Source organism: Anomaloglossus baeobatrachus, chromosome 9 (assembly GCF_048569485.1).
Source record: "Anomaloglossus baeobatrachus isolate aAnoBae1 chromosome 9, aAnoBae1.hap1, whole genome shotgun sequence".
Lineage (NCBI taxonomy): Eukaryota > Metazoa > Chordata > Amphibia > Anura > Aromobatidae > Anomaloglossus > Anomaloglossus baeobatrachus.
Window position 1 is genome coordinate 21172424 of NC_134361.1, and position 13038 is coordinate 21185461.

Consider the following 13038-nt stretch of genomic DNA (forward strand, 5'->3'; position numbering starts at 1 on the left):
TGTGACCGGGGTTATCTATGACGGCCGGTATGTCTCGCCCCGGTTGTGCTCACTCCATGATAGAAAGTAAATCCACTCTAGGGTTAATGCTGTTTCCCTACAGGCTGAAGGAAGGGTTAAATGGAAACAGGAAGAAGGGCAGGTGTGCCGGGTGTGAGGGAGTGAACAGAACTCCCTGAGCTCTCTGCTGGAGAGGCACATGTATATTGTTGTGGACTTTTGTTTGGACATTAAACCGTGTGCTGTGAACCTTAATGCCTGGATCCCGTGTCTTCTGCTGCGCAGCCGACCGTGCTACCTCACATATGGTGGAGAATGCGGGCATGCCAGCCGGTGAGGTGTAGCATCCATCCCTGGTGACCCAGTAGCACATGTCCTGGATTCGAGCGGCTATACTACAGCCCAAACCCGGCGACGCCATGGAGGACATACTACAGCAGCTGGCTCAGGCTAATGCACAGCAACAACAGGCTAATGCACAGCAACAAGAGGCCAATGCACAGCAGCAACAGACCAATGCACACCTGCTCCGGGCGTTGGAACGTCAGCAGCAATCCTTGCAAGTGCAGGACAAAAGGCACCAAGAACAGCTGGTTCAGGCCAATGCACGTCAGCAGCAAGCCTTGCAATTGCAGGAACAAAGACATCAAGAACAGATGGTTCTCCTGGCCAAGTCGATCCGTGCCGGACCGGCAGCAACAACCCCGGGACCGGGTGACGACGGCAGCGTCCGGAAAGCGGTGAGACAAGTGTTGCAAAAGATGACCCCGGGGGATGATGTGGAAGCATTCCTGGCGGTGTTTGAGCGGGTGGCCGAGCGGGAAAAGCTGCCGACCCCCCAGTGGGCTGAGGTATTGTCACCCTATCTGACGGGGGAACCCCAAAAAAGCGTACCTGGACCTCTGTACCGAGGACGCCATTGACTATGTGACCCCGAAAGCCGAAATACTGGCTCGGTTGGGGGTGAATACCCATGTACGGGCTCAGCGGGTAAATCAGTGGTTCTATGAGGAAGCCAAACCCGTACGCTCCCAGGCCTATGACTTATTGCATCTTGTAAAAAAGTGGTTGCAGCCTGACCCTCTGAGCCCGGCGCAAATGGTGGAAAGGGTAGTAGTGGATCGTTTTGTGCGCACTTTACCCGTCACCGTTCAACGGTGGGTAGGACAGGGTGACCCGAGTACCCTGGACCAATTAGTGTCCCTGGTAGAGCGGCATGTGGCTACGCAGGACTTGATACGGGACACTGAGACTTTGCGTACCGCCCGTCGGTCCGGCCCCTCCAAGCCTAGGGCCAAGGACCCACCGCTGACAACGGTGCAGGAATCCCCTACCGTCCCGTCAGAGGCCGCGGCCACCATTCCTGAGGTCCGGAAGGTTCTGTACCCTAAACGACAACCCGTCAAGGGGGTTCCCGTCCCCATTAGATGTTGGCGATGCCAGCGGGTGGGACATATGGAAGCCCAGTGTCCACTCACCACGGAGCCCATGGATTGTGGGGTTACCCGGCGGGGTTCAATGTATGCTCAGGTGGTGTGTACCGCTGACCTGGTCTCCCCAAAGACGGAGCCCCACTTGTGCCAAATACAGGTGAATGGATGTCCGGTTACAGGATTGTTGGATTCCGGGAGCTTAGTGACCCTTGTGCGATCCACCTTGAGGGCTAAAGTAAAGGCCACCGGACGTACCGTGGGGGTGGTTTGCATACATGGGGACCGCCGAGACTATCCCACGGGGATTGTCACCATCACAGCACCTTGCGGTCAGGTGCAACATGAGGTGGGACTTCTTAACACTCTTCCTTATGACGTGATCCTAGGAAGGGATCTGCCCTATTTTTGGACTTTATGGAGGGGACCCCCTAAGTCCCCTCAGATATTGGTCAGTCCGGGACCTGAGCCCTATAATCCTGAATCCGGGACGCCTGCCGTAGGGGTCACCATGATAGGGACAGAGTGTGAACCCGATAGGTCACCCCTAGAGGTATTGGCAGGAGAGGCTGAAATGGTCGAGCCCATCCCGGAGTTGGAGGCGTCCCCGGATACGTTTGGGACAGCCCAACTCCAGGACCCTACGTTAATACATGCCCGGAGTCGGGTGACAGCAGTTGACGGGGTGGCACAGCTGCCCGGCGCCCAGGTAAGGTACCCCCATTTCGCTCTTAAGCAAGATTTACTCTACCGGGTAGATGAAATACGGGGCGTGGGGGTAGAACAGTTGGTGGTGCCCCAGCCGTATCGCCGGCGGGTCCTCGACTTGGCTCATAAACACCTGATGAGTGGCCACCTAGGGGTCAAGAAAACGCAGGAGCGAATATTGCAAAGGTTCTATTGGCCCGGGGTTTTTGGAGAGGTAAAACGGTACTGCGAAACCTGCCCGGAGTGTCAGCTTACCGCACCCCTGACGCATTTTCGCAGTCCGTTGCTACCGTTACCCATTATAGAAGTCCCTTTTGAACGGATAGGGATGGATCTGGTGGGGCCCCTCGTAAAGTCCGCTCGAGGGCACCAACACATCCTAGTGATCGTTGACTATGCCACCCGGTATCCCGAGGCGATACCTCTCAGACATACTGCAGCAAAGCTTATAGCTCGGGAGTTGTTTGCTGTGTTCTGCCGGGTGGGGTTGCCCAAGGAGATCCTTACGGATCAGGGGACCCCATTCATGTCTAAAGTGACCAAAGAGCTATGCCGGCTACTCCAGATCAAGCAGTTGCGTACGTCTGTGTATCATCCTCAAACGGACGGTTTAGTCGAGCGTTTCAATAAAACCCTGAAAACCATGCTCAAAAGGGTGATTTCAAAAGACGGGAAAGACTGGGATATGATGCTTCCCTATTTGATGTTTGCCATACGAGAGGTGCCACAGGCATCCACGGGGTTTTCGCCTTTTGAATTGTTATACGGGCGACATCCCCGGGGATTGTTGGACCTGGCAAAGGAAACATGGGAGCAAGAGCCCACCCCCCATAAAAGTGTGATTGAACACATTTTGGGTATGCAGAACCGCATAAGCGCGGTCATGCCAATTGTGAAGGAGCATCTACAGGAGGCTCAGGCCGCGCAAAGCGGCCGCTACAATAGACAAGCTACCATGCGGACCTTTAAACCCGGGGATCGGGTGTTGGTATTAATCACCACGGCGGAGAGTAAATTCCTGGCTCAGTGGCAAGGCCCCTACGAGATAAGGGAAAGAGTCGGGGTGGTTAACTATAAAGTATTGCAGCCCGGTAGGCGGAAACCTGAACAAATATATCATGTCAACCTGTTAAAACCTTGGCAGGAACGGGAAAGCCTGATGGCTGTTTTTTCCCCATCTCCCTCCTCTTCGGGTCGTTCACCTCCGGCTCCAGTGACCTCCGGAGAGGACGAACCGGAAGTAAGGATTGGAGAAGCCCTCACCAAGACTCAGAGGCGAGAGGCCAGACGGTTGGTTCAGCAGAACCCCGATGTCTTCTCCGAGCTGCCCGGTAGGACCAGTCTGATACGACATGATATTGTCACCGAGCCCCACCTGAAGGTACGCCTGAAGTCATACCGGGTACCGGAGGCTCGACGACAAGCCATATCGGAGGAAGTAAAGACAATGTTACGCCTGGGGGTCATCGAAAAATCCCGGAGTGAATGGGCTAGTCCGATTGTCCTAATACCAAAACCCGATGGCTCCTTAAGGTTCTGCAATGACTTTAGGAGATTGAACGAAATATCCAAGTTCGATCTCTACCCCATGCCCCGGGTGGATGAGCTGATTGATAGGCTGGGACAGGCGCGATATTTTACCACGCTCGACCTGACCAAGGGGTACTGGCAGGTGCCACTGACGGAGTCCGCCAAGGAGAAAACCGCTTTTGTTACACCGGAGGGTCTCTTCCACTATGTTGTCTTGCCTTTTGGGTTACATGGCGCTCCGGCCACGTTCCAGAGGTTGATGGACTTAGTGCTGGAACCCCACCAGGCGTATGCATCAGCGTACCTTGATGACATCATTATTTACAGCTCCGATTGGCAGACCCACTTGGAACAGGTACAAGCGGTGGTGGACGCGCTTCGAACAGCCGGATTGACGGCCAATCCCAAGAAATGTGCGTTGGGACTCACGGAAGCCCGCTACTTGGGCTACGTGATAGGTCAAGGAGTGATTAAGCCCCAAATTAACAAGGTTGAGGCAATCCAGAAGTGGCCTAGACCCCTGACCACGAAGCAGGTTAGGGCCTTCCTGGGTATCGTGGGGTACTACAGGAGGTTTGTAAAGGATTTTGCGGGACTATCAGCCCCCTTGACGGACCTTCTCAAAGGCAAGAAGTCCGTCATGGTGCGCTGGACTCCGCAGGCCGAGGACTCCTTCCGGGCCCTGAAGGGGGTCCTGTGCGGACAGCCCGTTCTCGTACACCCTGATTTCCGGAAGGAGTTCATAGTACAGACTGACGCCTCAGAGGTCGGCCTGGGGGCAGTGTTGTCTCAGGTGGTTCAGGGGGAGGAACACCCCGTCACCTTCTTAAGTAGGAAGCTCACCCCTCCCGAGCGGAATTATAGCGTAGTGGAGAAGGAGTGCCTGGCGATCAAGTGGGCCTTGGAGTCCCTGCGCTATTACCTGCTGGGACGGCAGTTTCACTTGGTGACGGATCACTCTCCACTGGTCTGGATGAGGTCCGCCAAGGAACGGAATGCCCGGGTTACCCGGTGGTTCCTTTCTCTGCAGAACTTCCGGTTTATGGTTGAACATAGGGCCGGTGGGTTGCAGGGCATCGCCGATGCCTTGTCCCGCGGGCCGTGTTTGATGGCGGGAGTTCAACCCCGCACGCTTGAACTGAGGGGGGGGTATGTGAGACTGTGACCGGGGTTATCTATGACGGCCGGTATGTCTCGCCCCGGTTGTGCTCACTCCATGATAGAAAGTAAATCCACTCTAGGGTTAATGCTGTTTCCCTACAGGCTGAAGGAAGGGTTAAATGGAAACAGGAAGAAGGGCAGGTGTGCCGGGTGTGAGGGTGTGAACAGAACTCCCTGAGCTCTCTGCTGGAGAGGCACATGTATATTGTTGTGGACTTTTGTTTGGACATTAAACCGTGTGCTGTGAACCTTAATGCCTGGATCCCGTGTCTTCTGCTGCGCAGCCGACCGTGCTACCTCACAGTAGCAGAGCTATGTGTGTATGTAGCAGAGTAATGTGTATGTATGTATATATGTAGCAGAGCTATGTGTGTCTGTATGTAGCAGAGCTATGTGTGTATGTATGTAGCAGAGCTATGTGTGTCTGTATGTAGCAGAGCTATGTGTGTCTGTATGTAGCAGAGCTATGTGTGTCTGTATGTAGCAGAGCTATGTGTGTCTGTATGTAGCAGAGCTATGTGTGTCTGTATGTAGCAGAGCTATGTACCGTATGTAGCAGAGCTATGTGTATGTATGTAGCAGAGCTATGTATGTAGCAGAGCTATGTGTGTCTGTATGTAGCAGAGCTATGTATGTAGCAGAGCTATCTGTGTATGTATGTAGCAGAGCTATGTGTGTATGTATGTAGCAGAGCTATGTGTGTATGTATGTAGCAGAGCTATGTGTGTATGTATGTAGCAGAGCTATGTGTGTATGTATGTAGCAGAGCTATGTATGTAGCAGAGCTATGTGTGTCTGTATGTAGCAGAGCTATGTGTGTCTGTATGTAGCAGTGCTATGTGTGTATGTAGCAAAGCTATGTGTGTCTGTATGTAGCAGAGCTATGTATGTAGCAGAGCTATGTGTGTCTGTATGTAGCAGAGCTATGTGTATGTATGTAGCAGAGCTATGTATGTAGCAGAGCTATGTGTGTATGTATGTAGCAGAGCTATGTATGTAGCAGAGCTATGTGTGTATGTATGTAGCAGAGCTATGTATGTAGCAGAGCTATGTGTGTATGTATGTAGCAGAGCTATGTATGTAGCAGAGCTATGTGTGTATGTATGTAGCAGAGCTATGTGTGTATGTATGTAGCAGAGCTATGTATGTAGCAGAGCTATGTGTGTATGTATGTAGCAGAGCTATGTGTGTATGTATGTAGCAGAGCTATGTATGTAGCAGAGCTATGTGTGTATGTATGTAGCAGAGCTATGTATGTAGCAGAGCTATGTGTGTATGTATGTAGCAGAGCTATGTGTGTATGTATGTAGCAGAGCTATGTATGTAGCAGAGCTATGTGTGTATGTATGTAGCAGAGCTATGTGTGTATGTATGTAGCAGAGCTATGTGTGTATGTATGTAGCAGAGCTATGTGTGTCTGTAGCAGAGCTATGTGTGTCTGTAGCAGAGCTATGTGTGTCTGTATGTATGCAGCAGAGCTGTGTGTCTGTAGGCATGTATAATGTGTATCTATCTCCCCCCTAGGTGTATTCCCTGCAATTTCTCATGCGGCCCCATGGGAAAATTAATTGCCCACCCCTGCTATAGATCCTTGTTCTGATGCGCCATAGACTTACATTATATAAGCCACTTCTGGGACACGCAGAACGCAGTGCAAACCGGAGAGAGCGGTGATGTCACTGAGGAGAGGAGCAGAATGTGGCTGAATGCTGGAGACGGCGGCAGGAGGTGGGTATATTAGTACACCCACTACATGACGTGTATATATAAACACACAACAAATATATACATGGGAGGCTTCTTTAATGATCAATATAGCAGTATTATAACTACTGTATATGCTGGTAATATGTGGTTCTGGTGTTGTCTATTATACTGTAATAATATTATTATTATTTAATAATAAATCTTATATAGAGGTATTATTAGAAATCCAGGTAGTAGTAATCGTTCCTGCAGGCAGAGGAATATAAGTAATAGAGACCACGATCTGTGCAAGAAGACTGAGCCGGTGTGGTCTGGGGGCTTTCATATGTCGGAGCTGAATGTTAGTTCCAGTCCTGTATGTGATGTATATCGCTCTCTGTCTCCCACAGACGGTCACTCTCTGCGGTATTACTACACAACAGTCTCTGCTCCGGGGTCCGGGCTACCGGAGTTCTCCATTGTCGGATATGTCGATGATCAGGAGATTGTGAATTATAACTCAGACACCGGCAGAATTCAACCCAAGGTCCAGTGGATGGAGAAAGTAGAGGACGGATACTGGGAGAGAAATACACAGATCGCTAAGGGGACTGAACCTGTATACAGACATAATGTGAGGACAGCGATGAGCCGCTTCAACCAGACCGGAGGTGAGAGACACATGTACTGTATATATACAACCAGCCCTGTATACACTTATATATACTGTATATACTAACACTGTACATAGTCAGGGCGGTATCCTGTTATACCAGTGAGGACACATTACACCTATCAGTGAGGAGACATTACTCCTATCAGTGAGGACACATTACACCTATCAGTGAGGAGACATTACTCCTATCAGTGAGGACACATTACACCTATCAGTGAGGAGACATTACACCTATCAGTGAGGAGACATTACACCTATCAGTGAGGAGACATTACACCTATCAGTGAGGAGACATTACACCTATCAGTGAGGACACATTACTCCTATCAGTGAGGACACATTACTCCTATCAGTGAGGACACATTACACCTATCAGTGAGGAGACATTACACCTATCAGTGAGGAGACATTACACCTATCAGTGAGGAGACATTACCCCTATCAGTGAGGAGACATTACTCCTATCAGTGAGGAGACATTACTCCTATCAGTGAGGAGACATTACACCTATCAGTGAGGAGACATTACACCTATCAGTGAGGAGACATTACACCTATCAGTGAGGAGACATTACTCCTATCAGTGAGGACACATTACACCTATCAGTGAGGAGACATTACCCCTATCAGTGAGGAGACATTACTCCTATCAGTGAGGACACATTACACCTATCAGTGAGGAGACATTACACCTATCAGTGAGGACACATTACACCTATCAGTGAGGAGACATTACCCCTATCAGTGAGGAGACATTACTCCTATCAGTGAGGACACATTACACCTATCAGTGAGGAGACATTACCCCTATCAGTGAGGAGACATTACTCCTATCAGTGAGGACACATTACTCCTATCAGTGAGGAGACATTACTCCTATCAGTGAGGACACATTACTCCTATCAGTGAGGAGACATTACACCTATCAGTGAGGACACATTACACCTATCAGTGAGGAGACATTACACCTATCAGTGAGGAGACATTACACCTATCAGTGAGGACACATTACACCTATCAGTGAGGAGACATTACTCCTATCAGTGAGGAGACATTACTCCTATCAGTGAGGAGACATTACACCTATCAGTGAGGAGACATTACTCCTATCAGTGAGGAGACATTACACCTATCAGTGAGGAGACATTACACCTATCAGTGAGGAGACATTACTCCTATCAGTGAGGAGACATTACACCTATCAGTGAGGAGACATTACTCCTATCAGTGAGGACACATTCCTCCTATCAGTGATTACACATTACACCTATCAGTGAGGAGACATTACACCTATCAGTGAGGAGACATTACACCTATCAGTGAGGAGACATTACACCTATCAGTGAGGAGACATTACACCTATCAGTGAGGAGACATTACACCTATCAGTGAGGAGACATTACACCTATCAGTGAGGAGACATTACACCTATCAGTGAGGAGACATTACTCCTATCAGTGAGGACACATTCCTCCTATCAGTGATTACACATTACACCTATCAGTGAGGACACATTACACCTATCAGTGAGGAGACATTACACCTATCAGTGAGGACACATTCCTCCTATCAGTGATTACACATTACACCTATCAGTGAGGACACATTACACCTATCAGTGAGGAGACATTACTCCTATCAGTGAGGACACATTACACCTATCAGTGAGGACACATTACTCCTATCAGTGAGGACACATTCCTCCTATCAGTGATTACACATTACACCTATCAGTGAGGACACATTACACCTATCAGTGAGGAGACATTACTCCTATCAGTGAGGACAGATTACACCGATCAGTGAGGACACATTACACCTATCAGTGAGGAGACATTACTCCTATCAGTGAGGACACATTACTCCTATCAGTGAGGACACATTACTCCTATCAGTGAGGAGACATTACTCCTATCAGTGAGGAGACATTACACCTATCAGTGAGGAGACATTACACCTATCAGTGAGGAGACATTACACCTATCAGTGAGGAGACATTACTCCTATCAGTGAGGAGACATTACTCCTATCAGTGAGGACACATTACTCCTATCAGTGAGGACACATTACACCTATCAGTGAGGAGACATTACACCTATCAGTGAGGAGACATTACACCTATCAGTGATTACACATTACACCTATCAGTGAGGACACATTACACCTATCAGTGAGGAGACATTACACCTATCAGTGAGGAGACATTACACCTATCAGTGAGGAGACATTACACCTATCAGTGAGGAGACATTACTCCTATCAGTGAGGAGACATTACACCTATCAGTGAGGAGACATTACACCTATCAGTGAGGAGACATTACACCTATCAGTGAGGACACATTACACCTATCAGTGAGGACAGATTACACCGATCAGTGAGGACACATTACACCTATCAGTGAGGAGACATTACTCCTATCAGTGAGGACAGATTACACCTATCAGTGAGGAGACATTACACCTATCAGTGAGGACACATTACTCCTATCAGTGAGGAGACATTACACCTATCAGTGAGGACACATTACTCCTATCAGTGAGGAGACATTACTCCTATCAGTGAGGAGACATTACTCCTATCAGTGAGGAGACATTACTCCTATCAGTGAGGAGACATTACTCCTATCAGTGAGGACACATTACTCCTATCAGTGAGGAGACATTACTCCTATCAGTGAGGAGACATTACACCTATCAGTGAGGACACATTCCTCCTATCAGTGATTACACATTACACCTATCAGTGAGGAGACATTACACCTATCAGTGAGGAGACATTACACCTATCAGTGAGGAGACATTACACCTATCAGTGAGGAGACATTACACCTATCAGTGAGGAGACATTACACCTATCAGTGAGGAGACATTACACCTATCAGTGAGGAGACATTACTCCTATCAGTGAGGAGACATTACTCCTATCAGTGAGGAGACATTACTCCTATCAGTGAGGAGACATTACTCCTATCAGTGAGGAGACATTACTCCTATCAGTGAGGAGACATTACACCTATCAGTGAGGAGACATTACACCTATCAGTGAGGAGACATTACACCTATCAGTGAGGAGACATTACACCTATCAGTGAGGAGACATTACACCTATCAGTGAGGAGACATTACACCTATCAGTGAGGAGACATTACTCCTATCAGTGAGGAGACATTACTCCTATCAGTGAGGAGACATTACTCCTATCAGTGAGGAGACATTACTCCTATCAGTGAGGAGACATTACTCCTATCAGTGAGGAGACATTACTCCTATCAGTGAGGAGACATTACTCCTATCAGTGAGGAGACATTACTCCTATCAGTGAGGAGACATTACTCCTATCAGTGAGGAGACATTACTCCTATCAGTGAGGAGACATAAAGGCCCCGTCACACTAAGCAACATCGCTAGCAACATCGCTGGTAACGAACAACTTTTGTGACGTTGCTAGTGATGTTGCTGTGTGTGACATCCAGCAACAACCTGGCCCCTGCTGTGAGGTCGTTGGTTGTTGCTGAATGTCCTGGGCCATTTTTTAGTTGTTGCTGTCCCGCTGTGAAGCACAGATCGCTGTGTGTGACAGCGAGACAGCAACAACTAATGTGCAGTGAGCAGGGAGCCAGCTTCTGCTGAGGCTGGTAACTAATGTAAACATCGGGTAACCAAGAAGCCCTGTCCTTGGTTACCCGATATTTACCTTTTGATACCAGCCTCCTCCGCTCTCACTGCCTGTGCTGCCGGCTCCTGCTCTGTGCACAGATAGCTGCAGCACACATCAGGCAATTAACCCGATGTGTGCTGTAACTAGGAGAGCAAGGAGCCAGCGCTCAGTGTGCGCTGCTCCCTGCTCTGTGCACATTTAGCTGCAGCACACATCGGGTTAATTAACCTGATGTGTGCTGTAACTAGGAGACTGGGGGCTGGTCACTGGTTGCTGGTGAGCTCACCAGCAACTCGTGTAGCCACGCTCCAGCGATCCCTGCCAGGTCAGGTTGCTGGTGGGATCGCTGGAGCGTCGCAGTGTGACAGCTCACCAGCAACCTCCTAGCAACTTACCAGCGATCCCTATCGTTGTTGGGATCGCTGGTAAGTTGCTTAGTGTGACTGGACCTTTACACCTATCAGTGAGGAGACATTACACCTATCAGTGAGGAGACATTACACCTATCAGTGAGGAGACATTACTCCTATCAGTGAGGAGACATTACACCTATCAGTGAGGAGACATTACTCCTATCAGTGAGGAGACATTACACCTATCAGTGAGGAGACATTACACCTATCAGTGAGGAGACATTACACCTATCAGTGAGGAGACATTACTCCTATCAGTGAGGAGACATTACACCTATCAGTGAGGAGACATTACTCCTATCAGTGAGGAGACATTACACCTATCAGTGAGGAGACATTACACCTATCAGTGAGGAGACATTACACCTATCAGTGAGGAGACATTACTCCTATCAGTGAGGAGACATTACTCCTATCAGTGAGGAGACATTACTCCTATCAGTGAGGAGACATTACTCCTATCAGTGAGGAGACATTACACCTATCAGTGAGGAGACATTACTCCTATCAGTGAGGACACATTACACCTATCAGTGAGGACACATTACTCCTATCAGTGAGGAGACATTACACCTATCAGTGAGGAGACATTACTCCTATCAGTGAGGAGACATTACTCCTATCAGTGAGGAGACATTACTCCTATCAGTGAGGAGACATTACTCCTATCAGTGAGGAGACATTACACCTATCAGTGAGGAGACATTACTCCTATCAGTGAGGAGACATTACTCCTATCAGTGAGGAGACATTACACCTATCAGTGAGGAGACATTACTCCTATCAGTGAGGACACATTACACCTATCAGTGAGGACACATTACACCTATCAGTGAGGAGACATTACTCCTATCAGTGAGGAGACATTACTCCTATCAGTGAGGAGACATTACACCTATCAGTGAGGAGACATTACACCTATCAGTGAGGAGACATTACACCTATCAGTGAGGAGACATTACACCTATCAGTGAGGAGACATTACACCTATCAGTGAAGAGACATTACACCTATCAGTGAGGAGACATTACTCCTATCAGTGAGGAGACATTACTCCTATCAGTGAGGGCACATTACACCTATCAGTGAGGAGACATTACACCTATCAGTGAGGAGACATTACACCTATCAGTGAGGAGACATTACACCTATCAGTGAGGACACGTTACACCCATCAGCGAGCACACGTTACATCTGTCAGCAGTGATTGAAGCTAAATTTTGTTTATTCTGCATTTCTTTTTTTTTTTTTTTCAGGGTGTTTTGGTGGGGTTTTTTTCTACAGTTTTAACCTTTTTCTGTCCAAGGACGTAATAGTACATTTTAGCAATCGTGGGGGCACTGGGTGCTGTGTACCACAATCGCAACCTGGCTGTTTAATCCCCTAATTGCCACAATAACATTCCCTCTCCCCTCCAATCAGGACCCCCGCGTCACATGACTATGGAAAGCCTGTGTGATCATGCCTGCAGCATGATCACTGAAGCTTCTCACAGTTCAGCTCTGACAGCTGCGATGTTCTGCATTGATCGAGTATGGGGTAATGTCCCATAAAGGGACAGGGGAATTCACCAGTTCCCCTCTCCCACTCTCTGACCACAACCTTCTCTCCTTTTTGCATCACAAACTGTCTTCAAATCCGGGTCGTCCCCACTTCTCGCCCATACAGAAATCTAAGCGCCATCAATACTCAGCTGCTAATGAACAATTTGCAGTCATCCCTGGCTCCCATCTCCTCCCTCTCCTGCGCAGACTCTGCAGTATCACATTATAATA

At 48.7% G+C, this 13038-nt stretch overlaps 1 protein-coding gene across 1 annotated transcript in view; it reads left to right on the forward strand.

Annotated features, from left to right (window-relative positions):
- The window catches only part of LOC142250909 (class I histocompatibility antigen, F10 alpha chain-like), a 104388-nt gene that overhangs the window by 14244 nt on the left and 77106 nt on the right, over positions 1-13038 (forward strand). Inside the window, exon 2 of the mRNA XM_075323234.1 lies at positions 6926-7186. Coding sequence (XP_075179349.1) covers positions 6926-7186 — 261 coding nt within the window. The remainder of the gene's footprint in view (positions 1-6925; positions 7187-13038) is intronic.